The 25,060-nt window shown below is 42.9% G+C and overlaps 1 protein-coding gene across 8 annotated transcripts in view; it reads left to right on the top strand.

Moving 5' to 3' along the window:
• Window positions 1–25,060, top strand: part of PICALM (phosphatidylinositol binding clathrin assembly protein) — a 72,650-nt gene that overhangs the window by 17,376 nt on the left and 30,214 nt on the right. For all 8 annotated transcript variants that reach the window (XM_081860358.1, XM_081860355.1, XM_081860359.1 and 5 more), the window contains exons 2-9: window positions 9,022–9,164; window positions 11,661–11,736; window positions 12,323–12,425; window positions 14,479–14,572; window positions 15,148–15,259; window positions 18,280–18,386; window positions 23,982–24,023; window positions 24,684–24,769. In XM_081860358.1, coding sequence (XP_081716484.1) covers window positions 9,022–9,164; window positions 11,661–11,736; window positions 12,323–12,425; window positions 14,479–14,572; window positions 15,148–15,259; window positions 18,280–18,386; window positions 23,982–24,023; window positions 24,684–24,769 — 763 coding nt within the window. The remainder of the gene's footprint in view (window positions 1–9,021; window positions 9,165–11,660; window positions 11,737–12,322; window positions 12,426–14,478; window positions 14,573–15,147; window positions 15,260–18,279; window positions 18,387–23,981; window positions 24,024–24,683; window positions 24,770–25,060) is intronic.

Here is a 25,060-nt window from a genome sequence, read left to right as displayed (position 1 = left end):
GAATAACATGCTATAAATTTAAAGTCGCTTTTCCAAAGTTTCTCCCAGAGGTTAAAATCTATATTGTGTCCTATATCTATCAGAACTGTGACAAATTCCTGTCCTACTCTCACTGGCTAATAAAGGATACTACTTTGTTTAAAGAAAAACAGTCTGGTCTAGGATAATTGTATGATAATTCCTTGCCCTAGACTCTGTCTTGTACCAAATAAAATTAAACACACAAGCTCTAGGCAGAGCACATCTTTTACGACAAACCAATCTGAATTCTTTGTTAGATTGGCAGTATGCACCCGCTCTTGTAAGAACAAGTTTTTGTTCCAAGAAGTACATGTTATAAACAACTGCCTTGTTCTAGTTAGGATCTTGGGCATTTCCATTTATTTTTAAAATGGGATGGCAGAAGAGGTTAAAGAACTATAAATAGCACCTAAATTCACCACTTTGTAGCTCTTATGGTTTCTGTAGCTGTAAGGTAGACTGAGGGTATATCTTGTGTTCCCTGTCAGAAGGAGGTAGACAAGGTTTATTTTGATTTTAAACTAACACATGTGAAATTTGCAATGTAAGGTTCAAGCCAGCTTGCTCCCACCTCATTCTGCAGGGTGTCTAGCTCATTTGCTTGAGTAAGATATAGTGAAAGCTCAGATTAGAACTCCTTTGGTATATCCCAGATGCACCCAGGATATAGAAAAAGCTAAAGGTACGTAGACATATTTATAATAAACTGGAAGAGAACAATATTTTTCTCTTGGTGCTTATCTGTAAGAACGTGAAGTCCTACTGCATTAGCAAAGTCCATCTAGCTTGACGTTCTGCTTCCAACAGTGAGTAATAGGATGCCTCCAGGAAGCTCAAGCGGAGCATGCAGTCAAAAGCTGTCCCTCACTGCTGTCTCTCTTTCCTCTGAATGTGGAAGGTTCCATTTAGCCATCATGGCAATAGCGGTGGATATTTAGTATACTGTTCCATAAAGCCACCTTCGATAATGTCAGCATTATAGATACCTAATGCTTGACGTTTTACATGACATGCTGGGCTGATCAAGTCCTGGGTTGTGTTTAGAGTGTTGTAGCCCAGCTATCCATGTGTCATTAAAGCATTAACTGCATCTGGCTTAGGGAACCAGATCCTTATCCACCCCACACACCCATGGGCCAACTTTGGCAGGTGATGAGGCCACCCTCATCACCTGACATCATGATAGCATCAAGTGGCTGATAGATGGGAAGTCCTACCCACCTGTCAAAGTTGATCTGCGGAGGAGTGGAGTTTGCTTCACCAGCACATTCCCCAGGTGGAAAGCCTCATGAAGCAGCACCCATCAGGATTGAACTCTCCGCTCAATGGCAGATGAATGAAGAGTTCAGACCTGCTGGCTGCAGGGATCTACTTTCCCAATGTCTTCCCTGCAAGGATTGAATTAGCAAAGCACACACTAGCAAGATTGTATTTTGTTCACAAACTGGTGATAGAGGGATCAGTCCTGTTGGTTGCAGGTCTGTGTCACCGGTGCCTTTCCCACAAGGAATGCATTGGTGAAGCAACACCCAGCAGAATTGAATCCTGCCATCAGCTAATGTCTCCCACTGGTTGTGGTTTCGGGAAAGTGGCCTCCCACACCTACATTAAAATATTATAGCTATTTATGTTGACTGCATCAGACCAACACGGCTACCTACCTGTGTCAGTGGCATAGTGTAACGTTGGAAAGTGTCGATCACTTCTCCTACCTTGGCAATTACCTTTCCACATTGATGCTGAAATTCAGCATCGCCTGAGCTCTGTGAGTGCAGCTTTCTCCCAATTGAAGCTTTCTCCCAATTGAAGTGCAGAGTGTTTGAGAACCAGAACATCTGCAGGGAAACCAAAATGCTTGTTTACAAAGCTATTGTACTACCAACCTTACTGTATGCATGTAAAACATGGACCACTTATAAACACTATCTCCAACTTCTCGAAAGATTCCATCAACGGTGTCTCCAGAATATTTTACATATCACTTGGGAAGAAAGGCCAGTGTACTGGAAGAAGCAAAGATCACCAGTGTCAAAGCAATGATTCTTTAACATCAATTTCTTTGGACTAGTCGTGTGCGAATGCCTGATCATAGTCTTCCAAAGCAACTACTCTATTCCAAACTTAAAAATGGAAAGCGTAATGCTCGTAGTCAACAAGAGGCTTATAGACTCTCTCAAGGCAAATCTAAAAAAAAAGTAATATAAACTCCAACAATTGGAAAACACTGGCCTGTGAGCACTCCAATTAGAGAAGAGTCTTTACCAAAGGTGTCATGGACTTTAAAGATGCTCAAACTCAGGACGAAAGGGAGAAATGTGGTAAGAGGAAGGCACGTTTGGCAAACCCTCACCATGTTAAACTGCTGCCTGGAAACCTATGTCCCCACTGTGGAAGGATGTGTGGATCCAGAATTGGCCTTCACAGTCACTTACAGGCTCACTGTTCATGGTGACAATCTTACTCTGCTATGAGGGATCACGGAAGAAGTACCTTAAACTGGCCCACTGTGCTTGTGTCTGCAGCTGAATACCTTTAGTGAAAGATGTTACTATTTAAAAGACTTTAGATAAGCATGTGTTTGCTTCACATGTATTTCCTGGGACTTTCCACATCTCACAGCAGAGCTAAGGGACCTACCTAACTTTCAGGGCGGTAACAGTACGGTAAAAGTTTTCCCCTTCGTGGGTTTGAAGCAGAATGGTATTGGGACATGAAATTTAAAAAAGGCTCCCTGGTTATAAAGGTAAAGGTAAAGGGACCCCTGACCATTAGGTCCAGTCGTGGCCGACTCTGGGGTTGCGGCGCTCATCTCGCTTTATTGGCCAAGGGAGCCGACATACAGCTTCCGGTTCATGTGGTCAGCATGACTAAGCCGCTTCTGGCAAACCAGAGCAGTGCATGGAAACGCTGTTTACCTTCCTGCCAGAGCGGTACCTATTTACCTACTTGCACTTTGACGTGCTTTCGAACTGCTAGGTTGGCAGGAGCAGGGACCGAGCAACGGGAGCTCACCCCGTTGTGGGGATTCGAAACACCGAGCTTCTGATCGGCATGTCCTAGGCTCTGTGGTTTAACCCACAGTGCCACCCGCGTCCCCTGGTGATACTGAAGCTTAAATTAGTTGGAAGATGGAAGTAATGAGTTTCTGAAGGGTCTACATATAAATACTGAGACAACGTTATGGATCTTAAAATTTTGGGGGTTGTTAGGTACTTTTTCTTAGTGGAGGAGCACTTAGTCAATTGGGCTTCGTAACACAGAGAGATTGGCAAGTACACCTGTTTCCTGTTCCCTCATCAGCACTCCCAGTTAGGTCCTGTGGAAAACATGCTAAGGAAACTTGGAAATAAACAGAAAGGGGGACTTTCATTACTCCCAGGCAATTCCCTGGATGATCCTTGCTTGTCTCCTTTTAGAAAAAGTACACAGTGAAGGCAACTCCAGTCTTGCTTAAAATAGTCAAGTTTTTGTTTCACAAAATTATAGTGAAAAGGCTTTGAAGGAAGGCTGTTCTACACTCGTCTTGTTCTACACTGTTCTATACTTTGCTTGGTGAGGAGGCAGGAACGTGTTTTTTGTTTCTACCAGTCTTGTGTAGGTGTTGCCCTTTGGACAGTTGGATCTCTTAAATTACTTACGTGGCTAATTATCCCCCACAGAGATGAAATAATGGTCTGATAAAGATCAAGGTGAAACCAATTTGATAAGGCTATAAAGTTCAAAGGGCCACATAAAAAGGTAGACAGGTATGGACTATGTCTTACTGTTCCCCACCCTTTTTATGGTATTAATGTTCCTTTACCTCACAGTATGTAAAGTTATGCATAGGGTTTATTACGTCCTGATAATTTCAGGTCAGTTGTCAAATGAAGTAAAATGTGAAGTTAAACATCAAATTCTCTAATTCTTGTCGGGTCCCTCCCCTTAATTTGTGTGTGATGTTTCTGTCTGCAGCTCTAGGGACTAGAAAGATGATTTTTAATTGAAGTTGTGAGACTCGGAAGTCTGAATTCAGCAGAAGAGAGCCAGGAAGTTGGCTTTGTAAAGGAGAGTTTGGGGATGCTGGACTAGATAGGGCTCTGGTCTGATCTAGCACAGGTCTTACATTCTTAGAGCCCCAGAAGTGGTTTTTTTATGGTGGGGAAGGTGAGTCAGTGAGTGAGGAACTTAACAAGCTGGAGGAAAGTGGAGCTCAGTTGCTGCCCTTTGGGTCAGTCCCTGGAGCTGTTGTGCAGATCTTGCTATTCGTTTTTGAGATGCACTAAATGCATGTGACATGCTGCAGCTTCTATTAAAACAGGGCATCTTGGTTTTACAGTGGTACCTTAGGTTAAGAACTTAATTCATTCCGGAGGTCTGTTCTTAACCGAAACTGTTCTTAACCTGAGGTACCACTTTAGCTAATGGGGCCTCCTGCTTCCGCCACGCTGCGGCGGCGCGATTTCTGTTCTCATCCTGAAGCAAAGTTCTTAACCTGAGGTACTATTTCTGGGTTAGCGGAGTCTATAACCTGAAGTGTCTGTAACCCGAGGTACTACTGTACTTGTTTTAAGGTTGCTTGTACCACAATAATTTATCTGCAAAATATTACAGGTCTTTGTATCACCTTAACTATAAAAATAGTATATAATTAAAATTTGAATACTTTTTGTATGTCCTGTGAAAATACCTCCAAGCAGCAAATTGGCATGGGCCATTTGTTCAAAGGGACTCAAATTTCTCCTCTCCTCTTTTGTACTTACGGTAAATATCTTGGTCTTTTAAAACTATTCTTTTGCCAGTGCTAGCTTAAAGGGTTTTGACAGGAAATGAAACTACTCCTTATCTTAGTGTTTTGCTCTTTGAATAGCTTATTACTTAAGCATGATACATTTTTTGTTATATGTTAAATATGGTTGAACTGAAGCTTGAACTTCATATTATGTTTGATTCTACCTCCAAAAACTGCATCCCTGTATCAAATTTCTCCTGTGGAACATTGCATAACCTGTCTGTATCAGGATATTGTGCATCTGTATCAGGATATTGTGTTTTGCATTTTCCTGCCCAGTATATCATTGGCTGAGGTAAACCTTTGAGATATCACAACACTGCTAGGTGTGCTGAATCATTACAGGGTAGAAGCGCAAAAAGAACTTCACGTGGATATACTGCCCTATACTGAACTTACCTTGAAAACTGCTTTTAGTCTTTGTACTAGCCCTACAGCACTGTAGAGTTTCTTCATGTTCAGAAGTCATTGAATCCTTTCTGAACAGGTGTGGAAGACCAAATGCTATGTGTGCTCTTTTTAGTTAAATTTCCACAATGCCCATCAAACCTTATGAGCTCTTGACATGTCCAGATGTGGTGTGGGGAGGGGGGCTTCTTTCCCAGAGAATGGTAGATTGGAGACTTAAAAATGCTTCCAGATTATTGGATATGAATGAGAACATTGTATGAAGTGAAACTTGGAGGCGGCAATGAAAACACAGAAAATATGCAGACACTGGGCACAAAACTAATAGTTTTGGCATGTGTTTGGTCTGCAGCTTGCTTTTGTAGGTGTGAATGATGTAAGCCCCAACCAAAAGTTGAATCCAGAGAGCTTTGTGTTTCCTTTCCTATTTTACAAACCCTCGTCTTGAACCAGCACATAAGTAACACTCTCCATATGGCCAAAACTTTAAAGGTCTTTGGAAGCTAGGTGTTTATAGCCCCTTAGGTCTTGAACAAAACCTATAGAATAGTGCATCTTTATATAAAGCTGAACAGTGGTTGGATTTGTTACAAGTTACTTCAGTTGACAGCAACTGGAAGCTACCATTTTAGTCATGAAAGTTGGAGGCAGGAAACTATTTGGGCTGGTAAGGAAACAGTGAATACTACATCAATGAGTATTTTAAAGTCTTTATTTCTAAGACTCCATTTACAGAAGCTTCAGGCAAGAAGAAAACCAAGGGTTGACTTCTATGTATTTTTTCCTGTAGACTGTTTTGCTGTCTTCTGCCCTTGCCGCCTCTGTTCCCTTCTTCCTGGGCTCTCTAACATTAAAACCATTAAACTAAATCTTGGCAGCCCGGCTAGGTTAGATGACTGTAATGCTGCTTTAACATTTTTAATCTGCTAAATCGCTTAAGTATTTCTATGGCTGCCAAATATAAGTCTCTAACTTTGAAGAAAGCATTGGTGTTGAGCTTTATTCTTGCTAATGGTCAAAGCCTTTGGCTGGCTTTTGTTTTCCTTGTTTCTGTTTTATTTTGAAGGGAGAAAAGTTGGGTTCTCACATGATTCCAGCACCCATGAGTAAATTTAAGCCACTTCTCACATTAGGCATGTATTAATATTTGGAACATAGTATTGCATTCAGTGCTTGCATATGGAAGAGTTTAGTTTGAAGAGGCCCTAGCGGTATACAGATAGGGTTCCAAACATGACTCATTTTATGCAGCACTTCAGTGGGGAACTAGAATTGCATTTTTTTTAAAGGAAAGTTGCTGCTTGTGAAACTGTTGGAAAAGCTACTTTGGTGCCATTCAGATGTTACTTTCCCTCCCAATGGTACTTAGGGTGAAATTTGCAGTGGCTTTGGGTCCACAAAGAATGCAAAATTGGATAAGGTTTTTGCCATTTTCTGCTGTGGGGAAGGAAGCATGATCATCAAAGGCAACTTCCCAATCTTTCTGATGGTACAATCTGTCTGAAAATAAACAAATGACCTGCTTGCTATGTCTCTAGCCTGTTGAGTCTGCTTTGTCTTCTTATTCCTCCTTCAAGTCCTTTAACATGGCTAAATTCCTCTTGAGTTGCATACTTGTGGCTTGGAGCAATTGGCCTTGCTATCACTCGGTCTCTAGAAATCAAGTGTGTGTGTGTGTGCGCGCGCGCACACACACACACACACTCTGATATAGTCAACTAGCCTACTTTGGCTGTATTAGCAGAACTATTGGAGTAGCATATTGTAGGGCAGGGAGGACTAGTACAAACTGGCTTTCACAAAATAACCATTTTGATTTTCAAACTGCTGTGGCTTCATGCATGAAAGACAATCTTACTTGGCTATGAGTGATCGCCAAAGAAGAATGTAAAATTTTCCATGTACAGCTATCTTTTGGACCTGGTAGTTCAGTAACATGTGTTGACTACTACTGTGTATACTACAGGCTTTGCTCAAAATGTGTTTAGGAACTGTAGCTGGTGCCAAATGTTGCTGCCCTGTTTTATTAACATGGTCAGATTGTAAAGTTAAGTACGCTGGTTTTGGTTTAGATATCTGATTACTACATGTAAAGCTCTAGAATAGATGGTCTAAGTACAGTAAATTTGAGTCTTCTCTCATACGAAACCCCATGATTAAAGTCTTAAGAACCTTTACTTGGGGTTCTGTATAACCATGAAAATAGATCTGTGGGCACATGGAACAGCCCCTGTTTATGGCATGCACTTGATAAACTTCTTCAGGCTACATCACTTTGCAGTTGAGACATCAGTAAGAACTTTTCTTGTTGGCTATATTGGGGACAGGTCTGGGTGGATTCTTGTGTGAGAAGAACAAACTGCCACCTCTAGAGGTGTCAGTGTGGGTCTTCTGCATTTTATACTCTATTTTCATGAATGTCATGTGCTATTTCTTTTGGCATACGTTTAAAAGACTGTTTCAATAGAGATGTTAATGAATTTCATATGTTGATTTTGCACTGTATGACGAGTAATTGCTTTTTGCTGTAGCTACCACCCATCAGTTTCACTGAATTTTGGTGTGGTGAGGATGAATAGAAACTGTTCTGCATGCTGTTCATAAGTTTTGTTAAACTTTTGTCTCCACCCCCTCTTCTTCTGTTTTTTTTTTTAACTGATATTTATTAGAATTTCCAATTAATACAAAAAATAAACATACACAAAAAAATAATAATAAAAACACAAAAATACAAAAGCAAAAAAGAACAGTTAAAACAAATATAATTTCCATTACTCATTTCCATTAACTTATTTCCCAGACCTCCTCTCACCTCCCCCTTTTGTATTCCCGTTCAGATTCTTAGTTCAGCAAATCCTTATTATAACTTGTTATAACTTATCATATCTTATTGTTCGGCCTCTACATTACAGCTAGTAACCACTTAATTTTTATCCAACATCACTCTAATGTCCATTAATTTTATAATGCTTCTGCAAATAGTCTTTGAATTTTTTCCAATCTTCCTCCACCGTCACCCCCTCTTCTTCTGAACAAAAAGCTTCCAGTGCATACCTCATTCTAAAGTCTTAGTTACCTGCTTCATTTTCTCTCTCCCCCCCCAAAAAAAACCTGTTGCTATCCTTCAGGGAATCTGAGGAACCTTGTGCATTTGCCATGGGATCATTGCATTGTGCAGAGGATACTGGGACATATGCTCCAGAGTGTACTGTTACTCTTGGGTCTCAGTCTCCCTGCATCATCTGAAGGTGCCCTGGAAATCCCACACCAAATGAGCAGCTGTGTTCACATGTCATAGAAAGCCATAAACTGTGACTTACTACGACATAGCAGCTTGCTAGTGCACACTGCTGAATCACTCCTGTTGCTTTCTTCTCTTTGAGCTGGGAACAAGAAACTGCACACCCTGGTTTAGTGTGACTATTGGAACCCAGTCCTTTTTGTCTTTCTCACCAAACAAACCAGGTTAAACCAAAATTTGTTACTGACTTAGCAGTTTCTGGTTTGTTTGCGAGAACAAACATGGTAAGTTGCTTTGAGTTTTCGTAAAGAGACTAATCAGTTTAATAAATAATAATATAATAATAATGAGCCTTGGTTGACACATCACTCTAAGCCAGAGCTCATAGTTTATGGCTCCCAGCTTGATGAAGGGAGTAATTCAGCAGTGTTATAGTAGTGGGCTTCTGCTCCATAGCAAATCAGTTTATGACTTAACGTGATGTGCAAATGCAGCCAGTAGTCCATAGAATTCTCTCCTCACTCATTGAATGGAACCTGTTGCTGTTTTAAATATCAATGAGAATTTCTTTGTGTTGCAGATTTAATACAGTGCACAAATGAGATGAACGTAAATATCCCACAGTTGGCGGACAGCTTGTTCGAAAGGACAATGAACAGTAGCTGGGTGGTGGTATTCAAGTCACTCATCACAACACACCATCTAATGGTGTACGGAAATGAGGTAACTTATTACTGCAGATCACTCATACATTAGAGAATTGGCTTATTCAGTGCAACCTGGCTTTTTGCCCTGCATTGGGGATAATGAATGGTATTTAAAAACAGCCTGAGGCTTAACTAATGCATGTTCCCTGGCAAAAATTGTGAAAGCGTATTTGGATGATCTTGATCACTTACATGCCATAAATAAGTTTGTAAGTGTCTCTGAAACAGGGATTGGTAACCTGTATTCCTCAGGACTTCAGCTCAGATTAACTGCATCTAGCATGGCCAGTGGTTAGGGATCTGGTCGAAAGACATTGAGGATATAGATAAAGTGTGAACAACTTGATCTATAGTATTTGTGAAAATTGTTAGTGTTAATTTTGTCTACAGCTATAGAATTGAACTATAGAAAATTCAAAAAGGGTGGGAACAAGTAATAGGGGCAGTTTAGAAATAATCAGCTTGCAATAATTTCTGAGGAGTAATGTTACTTTTTGCATTCCACAGTCTTCCTTAGGTTCCACATCTCAAAACAGGTTTTTTGTTTTGTTTTGGTTAAATATATATCACCCCTTCAGTAAAACTACTAACACATTTGTTCAGTTGTGCATTTCCATAATGCATGTGGTCAGTCATAACTTGGGAGAATGCTGAGGATAGTGTTTGAACATGAATGGTTATTTTTTCATTTTTCTGGCTACATATTGCCTGAATTCATTTATATCACAGAACTATAATCCTTCCTGTTGAAGGGGGAGGGGAGAAGTAGTAGTGCATTTTGCAGAACAATGGTGCCACATCACCATGTGAAATACATTCACGATCTCATTCTTAAAACACTTCCTTACCTCATACTATGCTATTACAAAAGTTTTATTTATACTGCTCAGTTCATGTATTTGGCATTGATGAGGGTGTAACCAGAGAAGGAAACGGCACTTGTGGGCTGGCTGACGAATGAATGGGACTAATATGAGTCATTTGAAGTCTGCATCATTTACCACATGGTTAAATTGTTTACTGGCTAAATGTCACCAATGCATGTAAGTTCATTCACTGTTCAGAGTAGGTCATAGTTGTAGTGATCCAGTCTTCTTGTCCAAATGGGATTCAATGTGTGCTAGAATATATATTTATCTTAATATAGTCTTTTGCTGCTTTTTACACCAGTGCTTCCAAGTGACTTATAGGACGACACAAAAAAATACAACAAGAAGAAAAATATAAAAACAGCAGTAAAACAAGACCTAAAATGCGCACCCAGTATATACTGGGGGCTGTGCTCCAGCTTGCATTGCTCACCAAACTCCGCTCTCCCCTTTAAATCTTGCCAATCCCCAGGCTGAATGAAGGGTTGCAGCCATGAGAAAGATGGGTGGTCTTCCTTTGTCCACCTTGGGTGTTTCTTCATGTCTGTGTAGTCAGTCATTATAGGGCTCAGGCAAAGGAACAAGGGGGCAGGGTGTGTGCATTAAGGGCAGCCTTGGAACTCTGGGGATGTTGCTTTTGGCCCAGTTGCTTCTCCTGAGGGGTGTTCCTTTATCCTGCATGCTGCTGACTTATCTGCAATGCCTGGTATGTGGTGCAGGAGATAGTAGTGGATCCACATGCTGGCTGGCTGCCACTTCTGGCCGCCATTTTCCCCATTGCTACAGTGCTGCTCTTGCATCCTGATCAGCTGCTTGGGATGTGGAAGCAGCAGAGGATCTCCAGGCTGGCTGGGGATGAAGAAGATGGCCAGTAGCAGTGACAGCCAGCCTTGGGCTGTGGATCCTTTGGGTAGACACCGCAGAGCTGGCAGGCAGTGGAGCCAGCAGAGCAGGGTGGCTGATGCATCCTGTTCCGGCTGTTTGTCTGCAGCTCAACTGGGCTGCCCACTCGCTGCCTCTCATCACTCTATACTTCATATTGCCACTTGCTGTGACCAAGCAAACTGCAGCATGATGACACTGTTACAAGATAAATATAATAAAATGAAAGAGAGCACACTATGCCCACCCCAATTTAAAGGATGAGCACAAAAATATTTGTATTCAGAACCCGCCTTACATTTCTTGAGACTGCATGCACTGTGGTATGACTTACAAGGTGAATACCTATTTTTTACTTCCAGGATGGTATTCCTGTCTAAATAGCTCTAGCTCATCAATTCTGTTAGTTCAGTTTAAAAAGCAGGCATTTGAAGTGCCTTTGGATCTGTGTGTGAGAGGCCAGCATGGGAACTGCTCTGGTTTGCTTATTTGGATTGGACAGTTTGAGAAGATTTCTCTTCTGTACTCACCACATCACAGCTGAATCAATTCAGACAGTACACCAAACTGTAGTTTTGAGACCCAAACTGTGCTTACTGGGCTAATGAAAGCTGTAGTTCCAAAACCTGGAGGGTATCAGATTGGGGAAGCCTGGCTTATAGGCATTCTGACCTAGGTCACTCTACGTTAATGATAAAATACACAGAAAGAGCTACGTACAATTCCAGTCAAATAATCCAAAGTCTTTTTATCCCTTCTAGCGTTTTATCCAGTATCTGGCTTCCAGGAACACATTGTTTAACTTGAGCAATTTCTTGGACAAAAGTGGATTGCAAGGTAAATCATTTGGTTTGTTTCAAGTGAGTCATGACATCCTTGAAGGTGTCTTTATAGCAGTATCATTGCTTCATGACTCAGTTATCATTCTGAAAAGTGTAACCCTTCTGGTGGAGACCTCTCCCAAGTGCTTAAAAGATATTTGAACTTCTCTATATTCTACAACTGTCTGCAGTTGAATAGTAAAATGTCCACATTCCCCCCCCCCCCGAATTAACATTCATAAGGAAATTCATTAACGTTCATAAGGAAATAACAGATAACACAGACATCATCTTTAGTATGCAGCTAATGAAGCTGGCCCATAAAATGATTTCTACAGTTAGAGAGTGAGATGTACAATTTCTAATTTAGTCAAAGGAGAAATGTGGGAGAAGAGGAAGCTCAGGGCATGTCTTTGTCTAAAATCACTTGTATATGGAAATCTGTGCTTTTAATTTATTTGATTCTCACAGTAAGTTAGATATATTTGTCCATAGGGTCCAAATGATGATCCTGTGAATTTAAATTGTTACGTTCTTAATGTTTAGCCATAAGTATTCATGCAAAACAGGGAGCTAATTTGTTTTGTCTTTCTCTTCTTTAGGGTATGATATGTCCACATTTATCAGAAGATATAGCAGGTATTTGAATGAAAAAGCAGTTTCCTACAGACAAGTAGCTTTTGATTTCACAAAAGTAAAAAGAGGGTAAGGATTACATTGTCTGGAATAAATTTATTTTAAGGTGTAGCTTGCCGTTTATAGCTTCTGTTCTAATTACTCATAAGTTTCCTTAAATGTAAAAATGCAACTTCAAACGAGTAATTGACCTCTAGAAGGTTAAGTCTTGCTACCAATGGAACCAGGATCTGTTTTTACACCACTGTGCTTTGTGTTCCAGCTAGGTAAGGATTTGGTTCCCAGGTGTTTTTTATTCGTATGTTTTTTAATTAGAAGGCTGTGTGCATGTGTGTGTGCTTTTGGGAAAGGAAGAACTTTGCAGATCAGAGGGTTGATGTAGTGTTGATCTAAATAACTGCAGTGAGTTCTGCAACTTCCACAAAACACATTTTGTTGAAACAGTCATATTAAATTTGACAATTAAAAGTGCCAAGTGATGAGCAAGTTTAATTAATAAGTAATTCTGGACTTGAAGTTGGCAGCTCAGTTTATTTTATTTTATTTTTAAGCTGGCAGCAAGGGCTTTTAAGTTGATGAAGGCTGAGAAAGGAAGGCAGTCCTCGAAAATAATTTTGGATATTGTCAGGGAAGAGATATAAAATTTTTAAAACTCAAAAGTATGTACTGGAGGGAGTCAGCACTATGGAGCGTATTTGAGTGAGCTTTTAAATGCTGGTGTTTTGTCAAGTAGTCTGGGAGAAGAGACATTCCAAAAGCTCTTCCGCAGTAGAATCTGCATTTCCATAGAAGTTCAGCCCTTTGCTCCCATCCCTGTGCCTTGTGCTATCAGGCTTTTATCCTGTCTCTGCCAGCCCTGCGTCTGTAATCACTTGTGATTGCAGCCAACTATGTGACTAGTTCTACACACCCAAGGAAGCTTTAGATTTGTGTTATAACAGCAATGCTCTGTGCTGCGTGTCAAATTTCTTTTGAAACTTTGGAAACTTTAAAAGGCAGTATGTGATATGAACGTAAGAGCCTTGCTGTGTCAGACCAGATGTCAATCTAGTCCATCATACTATTCGTTGCTTTATAGGAAGTTCATAAGCATTATTACTTAAGGGCAGAGTATATTTGAGGGGTTGAGAGGGACAGGAGGAGAAGTTCCTTTGCACAAGCAGAACAACTCACACAGTGATTTCATTGGACACCAGCTGATACAACATGTACTGAAAGTAGTTCAAAGGTGACTTCTGCGTTCTTGAAAATTTGAAAAGACTGACATTAGGAGTATAAAAAATTAGAAAGATCAGTTGAATTCTGCTTTGCCATTTTTGTACCTTTAATTGAGTCTAAAATGTTTAATAGTCATGGCACACCTTTAAAAACTTGACTGAGACACTTAGGAACTTGGATAGCTCTTGAATTACTCTCAACTTAGTAATGTTTCTCTTGCTGTTGATCTTCTTGCTTGCTTTCACAGCAAGTAGAATCATAAAGCTGGAAGGGACGCCAAGGGTCATTTAGTTCGACCCCCCCCCCAATACTTTTGAGTTTTAAGAATCTCAGCTAAAGCATCCATGGCAGATGGTCATGCAACCCCTGCTTAAAAACCTAGAGTAGGAGTGAGTTAAGTAGTTTAGCTTACAAATACAATCACTGTAGCATACGACTACACAATGATTTAAAATATTATAAAATGCCTTACATATCTAAACATGAAGTTACCAATATCCAATAACTTAACATCCAAATGAAACTGCAAAGCTTGCCAGCATTAGCACTAAGCCCCTCTTCCCCCAAATCATTTACACCTAGAGTCAAAAGGCCAGAAATCCCATGGGAGTTCTTCTTGCAGGCCCACTCCCCCAACTCCTGGGGCTGGAAGTTGGGGCAAGACATCCCGTTTTCCCTGTTGTATTCAGACACATTCCATGGACTGGGCAGAGAGCGAGAGCTGGACACAGGCCTCCTATTATCCTTAGCGGTCTGGCATATTGCTTTTGTGCATGCACGTGGGTTGCAGAGGCAGGAGAAAGGGGAGGGAAAAGAGCGGAACACCCTGTGTCAGCCATCTCTGTGTGCATCATGCCAAATATGTTTTGCTTACTGATGTGTTTCTCACTTCTCCTTTCTCTAGTGCTGACGGAGTCATGAGGACTATGAATACCGAGAAACTCCTAAAAACAGTACCAATAATACAAAACCAGATGGATGCACTTCTTGATTTCAATGTAAGTGTTTTAGTTACGGCATCAATAAAGGCTAGACCACCTAATCCTGGTTTCATAAAACACTACCTCTTAATGCCTTATAAATGCCCTGTTTATATTTCTGCCCTTTCTGGATAAAGGCAGTAAAAAAAAAAATGTTCAAATTTAGTCTCCTATGAGGAAGAAAATGTTTGGTTCTAATATGTGTTGGTGATGCAAGCGGTAATTTTTCTGAGTTGGCAAACGCTAAATATCTTAAACTATATGTTCTCTTGGGAGCTATAGACAGATGTTCTGATAGGAACCGAGAGCACCAACTACAGGAGCAGCTTTCCCCAGCACCTGTGTGGTAGTTGGGGGTCACTGGCACACCCCCTTGTCGTTTGGAAAGCCGCTTGCATGTTTTTAAGACTTGTGCAACTGCTGCAGAGTTCCCAAAGCCAACGAGAGCCTTTATTTCACCAGGTTGTCATGTCACAAATTTATAGTGCACAATGTCAAAAGGCAAGACCGATCTTTTCCCTGCATACTGAAGACAGGAGATAGCCGTGGATGTTTTTTTCAAATTGAACTAACTTCTTTCTTCTCACCGGCAGGTCAACAGCAATGAACTTACAAATGGTGTAATTAATGCTGCTTTCATGCTTCTCTTCAAAGATGCCATTAGACTCTTTGCAGCGTATAATGAAGGGATTATTAACCTGTTGGGTAAATACTACTTTTTTTACATCTCTTCATTGTACTTAGTAGGCAAGACAGTGATCTTTGTTTTGACTTCCTGCAAGACAATTTTAAACTGCCTTAAAGAGCTGCTTCTCTTTACATGTAAACAGAAATATGTAGGTGCCTAAACGCAAGCTAGTCTGGAGTATTTTTGGCATGAAAAATGACTTGCTTGAAGTATAATTTTCTTGTCCAGCTACCGCACAACCAATCTGCAAAGCTGACAATTTTCTCTTTGGATCTTAGGGAAGGTGACAATTTTGTTAACTAATTTAGCTTTTGGCACTCTCTCCTTAGGGCGGCTTTCATAAGTGGAATTTGTGGGTTGGAATACTTTACACTTCCTCATGGAGAGCTGCCATACCTCCAGAGGAGAGTGGAGACGGCTAGGCATTCTGAATAGGGTTTGTCCCACATACAATGTGAAGAGGAAATGCTGGAGTTGATACGGGAAAGTTAGTGTGTGGCAGTCATATATGCATTTGTACAAATAAACAATGAATCCTGTTAGGCATGGGTAGGCAACTCCTTTGTATGCTCCTGCTTCTCTTTAATGGCGTCCCAAGCAGCAGAAATATAGCAGCTGAAGCACTTAATCTTTGAAGGTAAAAATGTTTCACCTGAAGTATTTCCAGCTTTCAGGCTGCAGTTGAAAGGGACTGGGGCAGTCAACAAGAGCAACAATGGGAAAGAGCTATTTTCTTCGTGCTATAATTTGTGGGCTTCTCAGAGACAGCTGCTGTTGGAAATAGGATGCTAGGCTAGATGGACCCTTGGTTTGATTCGGCAGGGCTGTTCTTAGATTCTTCATGCAATGTATCTGCAATAAGATTAGTGCATGGTACGGTATGGCCCAGTTGTGCCATTATTATTATATTCACTTTGGTATACAGTATGTACCTTGGGGACGCGGGTGGCGCTGTGGGTTAAAGCCTCAGCGCCTAGGACTTGCCGATCGTCAGGTTGGTGGTTTGAATCCCCGCGGCGGGGTGCGCTCCCGTCGTTCGGTCCCAGCGCCTGCCAACCTAGCAGTTCGAAAGCACCTCCGGGTGCAAGTAGATAAATAGGGACCGCTTACCGGCGGGAAGGTAAACGGCGTTCCGTGTGCTGCGCTGGCTCGCCAGACGCAGCTTGTCACGCTGGCCACGTGACCCGGAAGTGTCTGCGGACAGCGCTGGCTCCCGGCCTATAGAGTGAGATGAGCGCACAACCCTAGAGTCTGGCAAGACTGGCCCGAACAGGCAGGGGTACCTTTACCTTTACCTTTACCTTTATGTACCTACCTGCTAAATCTTTATGCATTGGGTTGTCCATACAGGAATGAAAGTTGAGCCAGTAAAAAAGTTGAAGCTACTTACTAGTACTTGGTAGGCCACTGTGGTTCTCATGGATTGCTTATAACATGAATGGTTGCTGTAAAGTAAAATGAGGATTGTGGTGCAGCATGCAGCAGAACATGCTCATTCACAACATTAGAATAACTTTGGGATTATTATTTTTTTGGTTTATATTTTGTTGAGGAAATTTTTCCTAGTTTGCCTGTCCCTTCTACACCATGTTGAATATTTAATTTCTATCTGAAATCATAATCATTGTGAGAGGGGGTGGTTATTGTTTTGTTTTAGTTTTATGTACTCTCTGGGTTTTTCCCACATTTTTATGCTGTGAATCACCCTGAGATATTTGGATAAAGCTTGGTATACTATTACTATACAACAAATGCTGACAAACTCCTGCCAAATAGGTGAAAGTAAAAGTAAATAAATCCCAAAGTGTGTGGATGTAAATAAATAAACTTGATTGAGTTTAGTCTGTGAACACTGAAAATTTCATTCAGTAACTCCACAATTTTGACACTCACTAGATTTGCACAAGATTAATACCATTCCCTTCTGGCTGTTGACACCCTCTATTTTGTGCATTCACTGTAAAATAGATTTCTGGACTGAAGGAGTCACATTGCAATCACTTTTGGTGTCTGGTTTTCTGCCTGCTCCAGGGAAATGGTCACTGTTAACAAAATCAGGCTTGAGTAAGAGGAGTTGTTCTTTAGTGCAAATTCTTAACATGCTGTCATAGAATCATAGAGTTGGAAGAGACCACAAGGGCCATCGAGTCCAACCCCCTGCCAAGCAGGAAACACCATCAGAGCACTCCTGACATATGGTTGTCAAGCCTCTGCTTAAAGACCTCCAAAGAAGGAGACTCCACCACACTCCTTAGCAGCAAATTCCACTGTCGAACAGCTCTTACTGTCAGGAAGTTCTTCCTAATGTTTAGGTGTCGTTCTTCAGTAATATGTCTAGAGTGACTTAAATACAGCCTTTGCAAATGCAGGGTTTTACTTTCTAACTATAACTATAGACTTATGATTCTAACTTTTACTTCAGTCTGAGATCTTGAGGCTTTCTACTATGTCTTACTTTGAAACTGCTGTTCCTGCACCTTATCTCCAGCTCTTGAGCCTAAACATAAACACATGACAGAGTGAAGAAGAGTTTGGTGAAGGGTGAAGGTTATCCATTTGCTTGGCAAACACCTCTGATCTTTGTGACTGGTTTACTCATTTGGCTGGTTTGGATATTAGGGTGAGCCATAGCTGAGGTTGGCAAAAATGAACTTAGCCCAGGCTTGCACACTCACCCCCCTCCAAAAAAAGAAAAAGAAAAAACCAGCTTGGCTGCACTGAGAACTTTAGAAGCTTTTGCTTCAATTTCAGATTAGCTGCAGTTTGTCATACTGTCCAAGCTGGGGTTTTTTCACTAACCATCATTAATATTAACAACAGTTGAGGGTTTGGGGTGACACACCAAACTGCAATTAATAAAAAAAAAGCTTCAAGTCTCCTTGTGGCTGCACCAGAGGAGGGGGTGATGTGCAAACCAAGGAGGTGGCTAGGGTAATTCTTGTAATGGTTTAGCATTTTGTTTAAATGACATCAGCACTATTAAACTGTAAACAAACACATTGATGACTCTTATTTTTTAAATTCTCTTATTTTGTAGAAAAATACTTTGACATGAAAAAGAATCAATGCAAAGAAGGCCTTGACATATATAAGAAGTTTCTGACTAGAATGACAAGGATTTCTGAGTTTCTCAAAGTTGCAGAGGTAAAACTTACTGGTCCATCCAGTTCTGCCATCATTCAAAATGACTAAATGCTATTAATGAGAGTTTTATGGAGATCAAATGGTGATCAATATTTTTGAGCTAGAATGCTTAAAGTGAGCTGAAGACCCATCCACTCTAAGTTAGGGTGCGGGGAGAATATTGGTTCATTCCGAACTGCCTAGGAGATTGATCATATGACACCAAGTAATGTGTGTGAATATCAGCCTTGTGGTGGTGTACAGCCAAGTATTTTGGGCTGTTACATATTGAATGAAAGGATGCACAAGTTTCATCCCTGCATGCCTTTCTTAGATAATTCCTCACATGGAAAAAAGTATACTCATGTTTTGGGGTGGAGAGTTGTTCCATCTTGCATTAACTTAATATGTGTAATGCTGTTTCTAAGCTTCAGTGACAATGAATGGGTTTTGAAGGGACAAATGGGATACTTAGGGGAGAAGAGGGTCTATATCAGAGGTTGTAAGCCCATAGTCCACCTCAGGCCCACAAAGCTGCTTGAAATGCAAGCCCACAGCATATTTGGTGGTAACTTTTCTCCTCCTGTGCCACCACTGTTAGCATGTCAAAGCACTCTAGAAACAGGAGGGAATGTTCCTTCCTGTTTCTGCAGTGCTTTGACCTACTAGCAGTGTTGACATGAAACTTTAACCATTCCCACTTTTTGTTTTGGCTGTGCCCACTGCTGGCATGCAGCCCTTTAGAGGGTTGCCAACAATAAATGCTGCCCTCGGACCAAAGAAGGCTAGTCATTCCTGGACTATATCTATTGTGATATCCAGCTCTCCCCACCCCCTAAAAAAATCTCAAAAGCATTTGCTGGCAAGTGTTGTGTATGCATCCTCACATCACCTGGGACAAGAAGTTGAGCTCGGAGCTCTCTCCCCTTCCCCGTAATAACACTGCAGATGGGGATAAAATGACCTTTCCATTTGCTTTTTTTCCTGGGCCCTCCTGCCTCCCATTGCCACAGCTGTAGAAGAAGCCCCAGTCTATTTCTGCAACTATATTTGCCCAGGAGGACTCCCCTGAGTGAGTGCTTGAGGGCCCTGCTCTTGCCACTTACCATCTGGCCTGGGGCGGGGCCTGAAGCCTCACAAGGACTGCGTGCTGCTTGCTGCCTGCTGCCCAGGAGGACTCCCCTGAGTGAGTGCCTGAGGGCCCTGCTCTTGCCACTTACCATCTGGCCTGGGGCGGGGCCTGACAGGCCTCACAAGGACTGCGTGCTGCTTGCTGCCTGCTGCCCAGGAGGACTCCCCTGAGTGAGTGCCTGAGGGCCCTGCTCTTGCCACTTACCATCTGGCCTGGGGCGGGGCCTGAAGCCTCACAAGGACTGCGTGCTGCTTGCTGCCTGCTGCCCAGGAGGACTCCCCTGAGTGAGTGCCTGAGGGCCCTGCTCCTTCCTGCCACTTACCACCTGGCCCAGGGCGGGGCCTGACAGGCCTCACTAGGACAGTGTTACTGCAGGAGGGGCACAGAGTGTTTTTAAAATGTTTTTAAAAAAATTCTTTTGGATTTTTTGTATGTGGGGGGTGGGGGTGGGATGGAAGTTTGGTTGGGTTTGGGGAATAATTTTTTTATTTTGATGTTCTTGTAATTTTTACATTTTTTTGTTTGTATTGTTTTATTGGTTTTGTTTGTTTGTATAAGTTGTTATTTTGTTCTTAGGGGGAGGGGTCAGGGCTGCCGGGGAGTGGGCCCCAGCCCACAAAATGGCTGGGGCTTGTTCCACAGGGGGGAATGCACTGGGACAACCGATCTCAGTGATCACGGGTAGGAGGAGGAGTTACGCTAAGACCAGACCATGTCATTACAGAGGAGGCAGGTTTAGTCGTTGTCTGAGGACTATTCCTGCCTCCGGGTCTGGTCCTGACCGGATGGATACTAGAATCAGCAAGGGATACCCACATGACCTGAAAGTGTTGCTGTGCAATGCCAGGTCAATGATGAATAAAACCACTGCCATCCACGACCTGATTGTGGATGGAGGATTTGATCTGGCATGTGTGACAGAGACCTGGTTGGATGAAGCAGATGGGCCTGTCCTTGCCGCTGCTTGCCCACCAGGTTTCTCTTACGCACAGCAACCCAGGTCATGTGGGCGGGGAGGGGGGGTTGCAGTGATTTTTAGGAAGTCATTAGTCTGCACCAGGCGTCCTATTGGGAAGACCCAGTTTTCTGAGTGCATGTTCTGGAAGTTGGGCAATAGGGGCAGTACAGGATTCCTATTGGTGTACCGACCTCCCCGCTGCACCAAGGATTCCCTGCCCGAGCTGCTTCAGGTCGTGGCGGATATGCTCCTGGAGACACCTAGCTTGGTTGTCCTGGGGGATTTTAACATCCATGCCGACACGACCTTACAAGGGGCCGCTCGGGACTTCGTGGAAAGCATGGCCTCCATGGGGCTGTCCCTGAATAAGTCTGGCCCAACTCATAGCCACGGACATGCCTTAGACTTGGTGTTTACCTCTACGGATGCTGGTGATCTGACATTAACTAAAAGCGAAACAAAAGAAGTGCCATGGTCAGATCACTTCCTGGTGCAACTGGACTTCTCCGCAACCCTTCCCCTCCGCAGGGAGGTGGGACCGATTCGGATGGTCCGCCCCCGCCACTTAATGGATCCAATTGGCTTCCAGAGAGTGGTAGGGGATGCTTTATCCCAAGTTGATGGCCTTTCAGCTGATTCCCTGGTGGCCCGCTGGAATGCGGAGTTAACCAGGGCTATTGACTGTCTGGCTCCGAAGCGCCCTCTCCGATTGCATGGAGCCCGGACAGCCCCGTGGTTTTCCCCGGAGCTGAGGGTGATGAAACAATCGTTGAGACGGCTAGAGCGCCGGTGGCGGAAAACTCATTCTGAATCAGACCGGACACGGGTTAGAGCTCAACGTCGAGCCTACCAAGTGGCAATGGCGACGGCGAAGAGGGCCTTCTTCACCGCCTCCATTGCATCTGCAGAAAACAGCAGCAGGAGACTTTTTCAGGTGGTTCGCAATCTATCAGAACCACCTGTACCACCGGGGCCTGGTAGGGACCCCAAGATCTCCTGCAATGCTTTTGCAAAGTTTTTTGCAGATAAAATCGCTCAGATTCAGAAGGAGGTAGACTCCACCGTGGGAGCAGGGCCAGGGCGGGAGAGTGCTAGAGTTCTGTCTGGTCCTGTTACATGGGATCAATTCCAATCTGTTACCTCCGAGGATGTGGACAGGCTGCTTGGACGAGTGAAACCGACCACCTGTCTCTTTGATCCTTGCCCATCCTGGCTGATAAAAGCGAGCCAGGAAGGGCTGGGCGACGGGATCTGCGGGGTGGTGAATGCTTCCCTCTGTGAGGGAGCCTTCCCAGACCCGCTGAAAGAGGCGGTCATTAAACCGCTTCTTAAAAAAACATCTTTAGACCCGGCCAATTTGGCCAACTATCGCCCAGACTCAAATCTGCCATTCTTGGGCAAGGTGATTGAGCGGGTGGTTGCTGAACAACTCCAAGCACGCCTGGAGGAAACGGACCATTTGGATCCCTTCCAATCGGGATTCAGGCCTCACCATGGGACTGAAACTGCCTTGGTCGCGCTGGTTGATGATCTCCGGCGGGCTAGGGACAAAGGTGAGAGCTGTTTCCTAGTTCTGCTGGATCTCTCAGCGGCCTTTGACACCATCGACCATAACATCCTTCTGGACCGTCTAGAGGGGCTGGGAGCTGGGGGCACTGTTATACAGTGGTTCCGCTCCTTCCTCCTGGGCCGTGTCCAGAAGGTGGTGGTGGGGGGTGAGTGTTCAGACCCCTGGGCTCTCACTTGTGGGGTGCCTCAGGGTTCTGTCCTCTCCCCCATGCTTTTTAATATCTATATGAACCCGCTGGGAGAGATCATCAGGGGGTTTGGACTGGGTGTTCATCAGTATGCAGATGACACCCAGCTCTACCTCTCCTTTAAATCAGAACCAGTGAAGGCGGTGAAGGTCCTGTGTGAGTGCCTGGAGGCGGTTGGAGTTTGGATGGCGGCTAACAGATTGAGGTTGAATCCTGACAAGACAGAAGTACTGTTTTTGGGGGACAGGAGGCGGGCAGGTGTGGAGGATTCCCTGGTCCTGAATGGGGTAACTGTGCCCCTGAAGGACCAGGTGCGCAGCCTGGGAGTCATTTTGGACTCACAGCTGTCCATGGAGGCGCAGATTAACTCTGTGTCCAGGGCAGCTGTCTACCAGCTCCACCTGGTACGCAGGCTAAGACCCTACCTCCCCGCGGACTGTCTCGCCAGAGTGGTGCATGCTCTAGTTATCTCACGCTTGGACTACTGCAATGCGCTCTACGTGGGGCTACCTTTGAAGGTGACCCGGAAACTGCAATTAATCCAGAATGCGGCAGCTAGACTGGTGACTGGGAGTGGCCGCCGGGACCACATAACACCGGTTCTGAGAGATCTGCATTGGCTCCCAGTACGTTTCCGAGCACGATTCAAAGTGTTGGTGCTGACCTTTAAAGCCCTAAACGGCCTCGGTCCTGTATACCTGAAGGAGCGTCTCCACCCCCATCGTTCAGCCCGGACACTGAGATCCAGCGCCGAGGGCCTTCTGGCGGTTCCCTCATTGCGAGAAGTGAGGCTACAGGGAACCAGACAGAGGGCCTTCTCGGTAGTGGCGCCCGCCCTGTGGAACACCCTCCCATCAGATGTCAAAGAGATAAAGAATTACCTGACGTTCAGAAGACATCTTAAGGCAGCCCTGTTCAGGGATGTTTTTAATATGTAATGCTGTATTGTTTTTAATACTGATTGGGAGCCGCCCAGGGTGGCTGGGGAAACTCAGCCAGATGGGCGGGGTATAAATAATAAATTATTATTATTATTATTATAACTAAGGTGCAGTGCGTGGTGAGTTGGGTCACAGAGAATGTTTGTTCTGAGCTCAGTCTCACATGCAGCCTCCGACACACACATTCAGCTCATTGCATTGGGGAAAGAATGAGTGGCAAAGGTTCTCATAAGTTCTCTGCCCTGCTCCCTGTTTCCTTCTGCAGTTCTTTGTAGGTTGCTCTTAATGTAAAGGGGCAGTCTTGATGGCAGCAGCAAAAGGGTGTGCACAAGCTTGCAATTTGACTAGGATTGTAGTTACAAGCCGTCAGGAGTCCAAGAGGAAACCTGTTTTATTAGCATTAACTTTGCTTATTCCATTGCTGAAATAAACTGTATTGTAAACAAAAGGTCATTCCTAGTAACTCTGGTCAGGGTAGATTTTGATCACTTATTCTTCAGAAAAGAGGCTCTTCATCCCCTTTTATATCATATGACACAAAAAGTGAAGGACTGCAGAGCTGGTAAAATCTCTATGCACGTGTTTTTGACAACATCATTAAAAATGACCTTGGCTGCTTTGGGTGTTATTGATATATACCGTTGACACACTAAAGTAAGCAAGTTTATATTTTTCTTTATAGGTTTTTTTCTTGAGTGATACGAGCCTTCATAGTGTGTAAAACAGCCTTTTTTCCCTTTCATGTTACCTTCATTGTGCTTTCTTCATCCTGTCTTTAGCCAAACATGGTTAAGGCCTATATCTTATTAAATCTATTTGTTGTTACAGCAAGTGGGGATAGACAGAGGAGACATACCAGATCTTTCTCAGGTAGATGATTTTATGCATTTGTCATGCATGTCCGTTTGGCCTTTCATAATCAGAAGACCTTGGTGTAATCACTAATGCTTTAATTGGTTGTTACCATGTTCTTAAATTGGAGGGTTTTTTTTTAAAAAAATGGGGTTTGAATCTGTTGTTGGTTCCATCGTCAGACTTCAGAACGTTTCTCAGTTGCTCTGTTTCAAAGCTAATGATCCTTGCTAAACTACTATACTTTGAAGCAGTAGGTTGCTAAATTTTAAATCAGTTTAAATTCTGTAATAGAGGTGCAGCTGTCTATATAAGCATTTGCACCCAAAATACTAATTCAGGTTGGCAAAGATTAATAGTGCATTAACATGTTTATGTGGCTTAGTAGCTGCTTTCAAGTTTTAACCTTGGAACATAGAGAGACTACTCATTCATGAATGTGCCATTTTTTCCTTGTGCTGTCCTTTTGTATTTCTCTTCAATGCATGGATGGTTGTTTTTTTTAAATGAGCAATCTAGGGCCACATGTACCATGCAGCATTTTAAATAAAATTTTGGCGATGGTGCTGTTAAGAGCTGCTGCCTGTATTTACCTGCTTATTGTTGAATTCTTTGCAACTGGAGGACCTGACATTTTTTGCCTTTAATTTCTCAAAGGCTACTGATTTTCTTTTGTAGGCACCAAGCAGCCTTCTTGATGCATTGGAACAGCACTTAGCCTCCTTAGAAGGAAAGAAAATCAAAGACTCTACTGCTGCAAGCAGGCATGTTTTAAATTCTCCTTGTAGTTGGCACCATATGTTGGGCAATGCTTGAAAATTCCTCAAATATGCTTCACATGTGTCCTTATTTGTAAAAATCGAAAGAATGTTACTTGTTCAGGTGTTCTTATCTGGGTGCAGTCATGCTAACACAACACCCTCTGTTATTTCCAAATTTGAACATTTCCTACGTGGCCATTTACGTTTTCCCAAACATCAAATATAAATGTAATAGGTGATGTAATTAACACCAGTTGATTTCAGCAAATCTAAAGTGTAATGGTTTGAGTTTCA

Source organism: Podarcis erhardii (assembly GCF_964252035.2).
Source record: "Podarcis erhardii genome assembly, chromosome: 4".
In the NCBI taxonomy this organism is placed as follows: Eukaryota; Metazoa; Chordata; class Lepidosauria; order Squamata; family Lacertidae; genus Podarcis; species Podarcis erhardii.
This window is presented reverse-complemented; position numbering and strand designations above follow the sequence as displayed.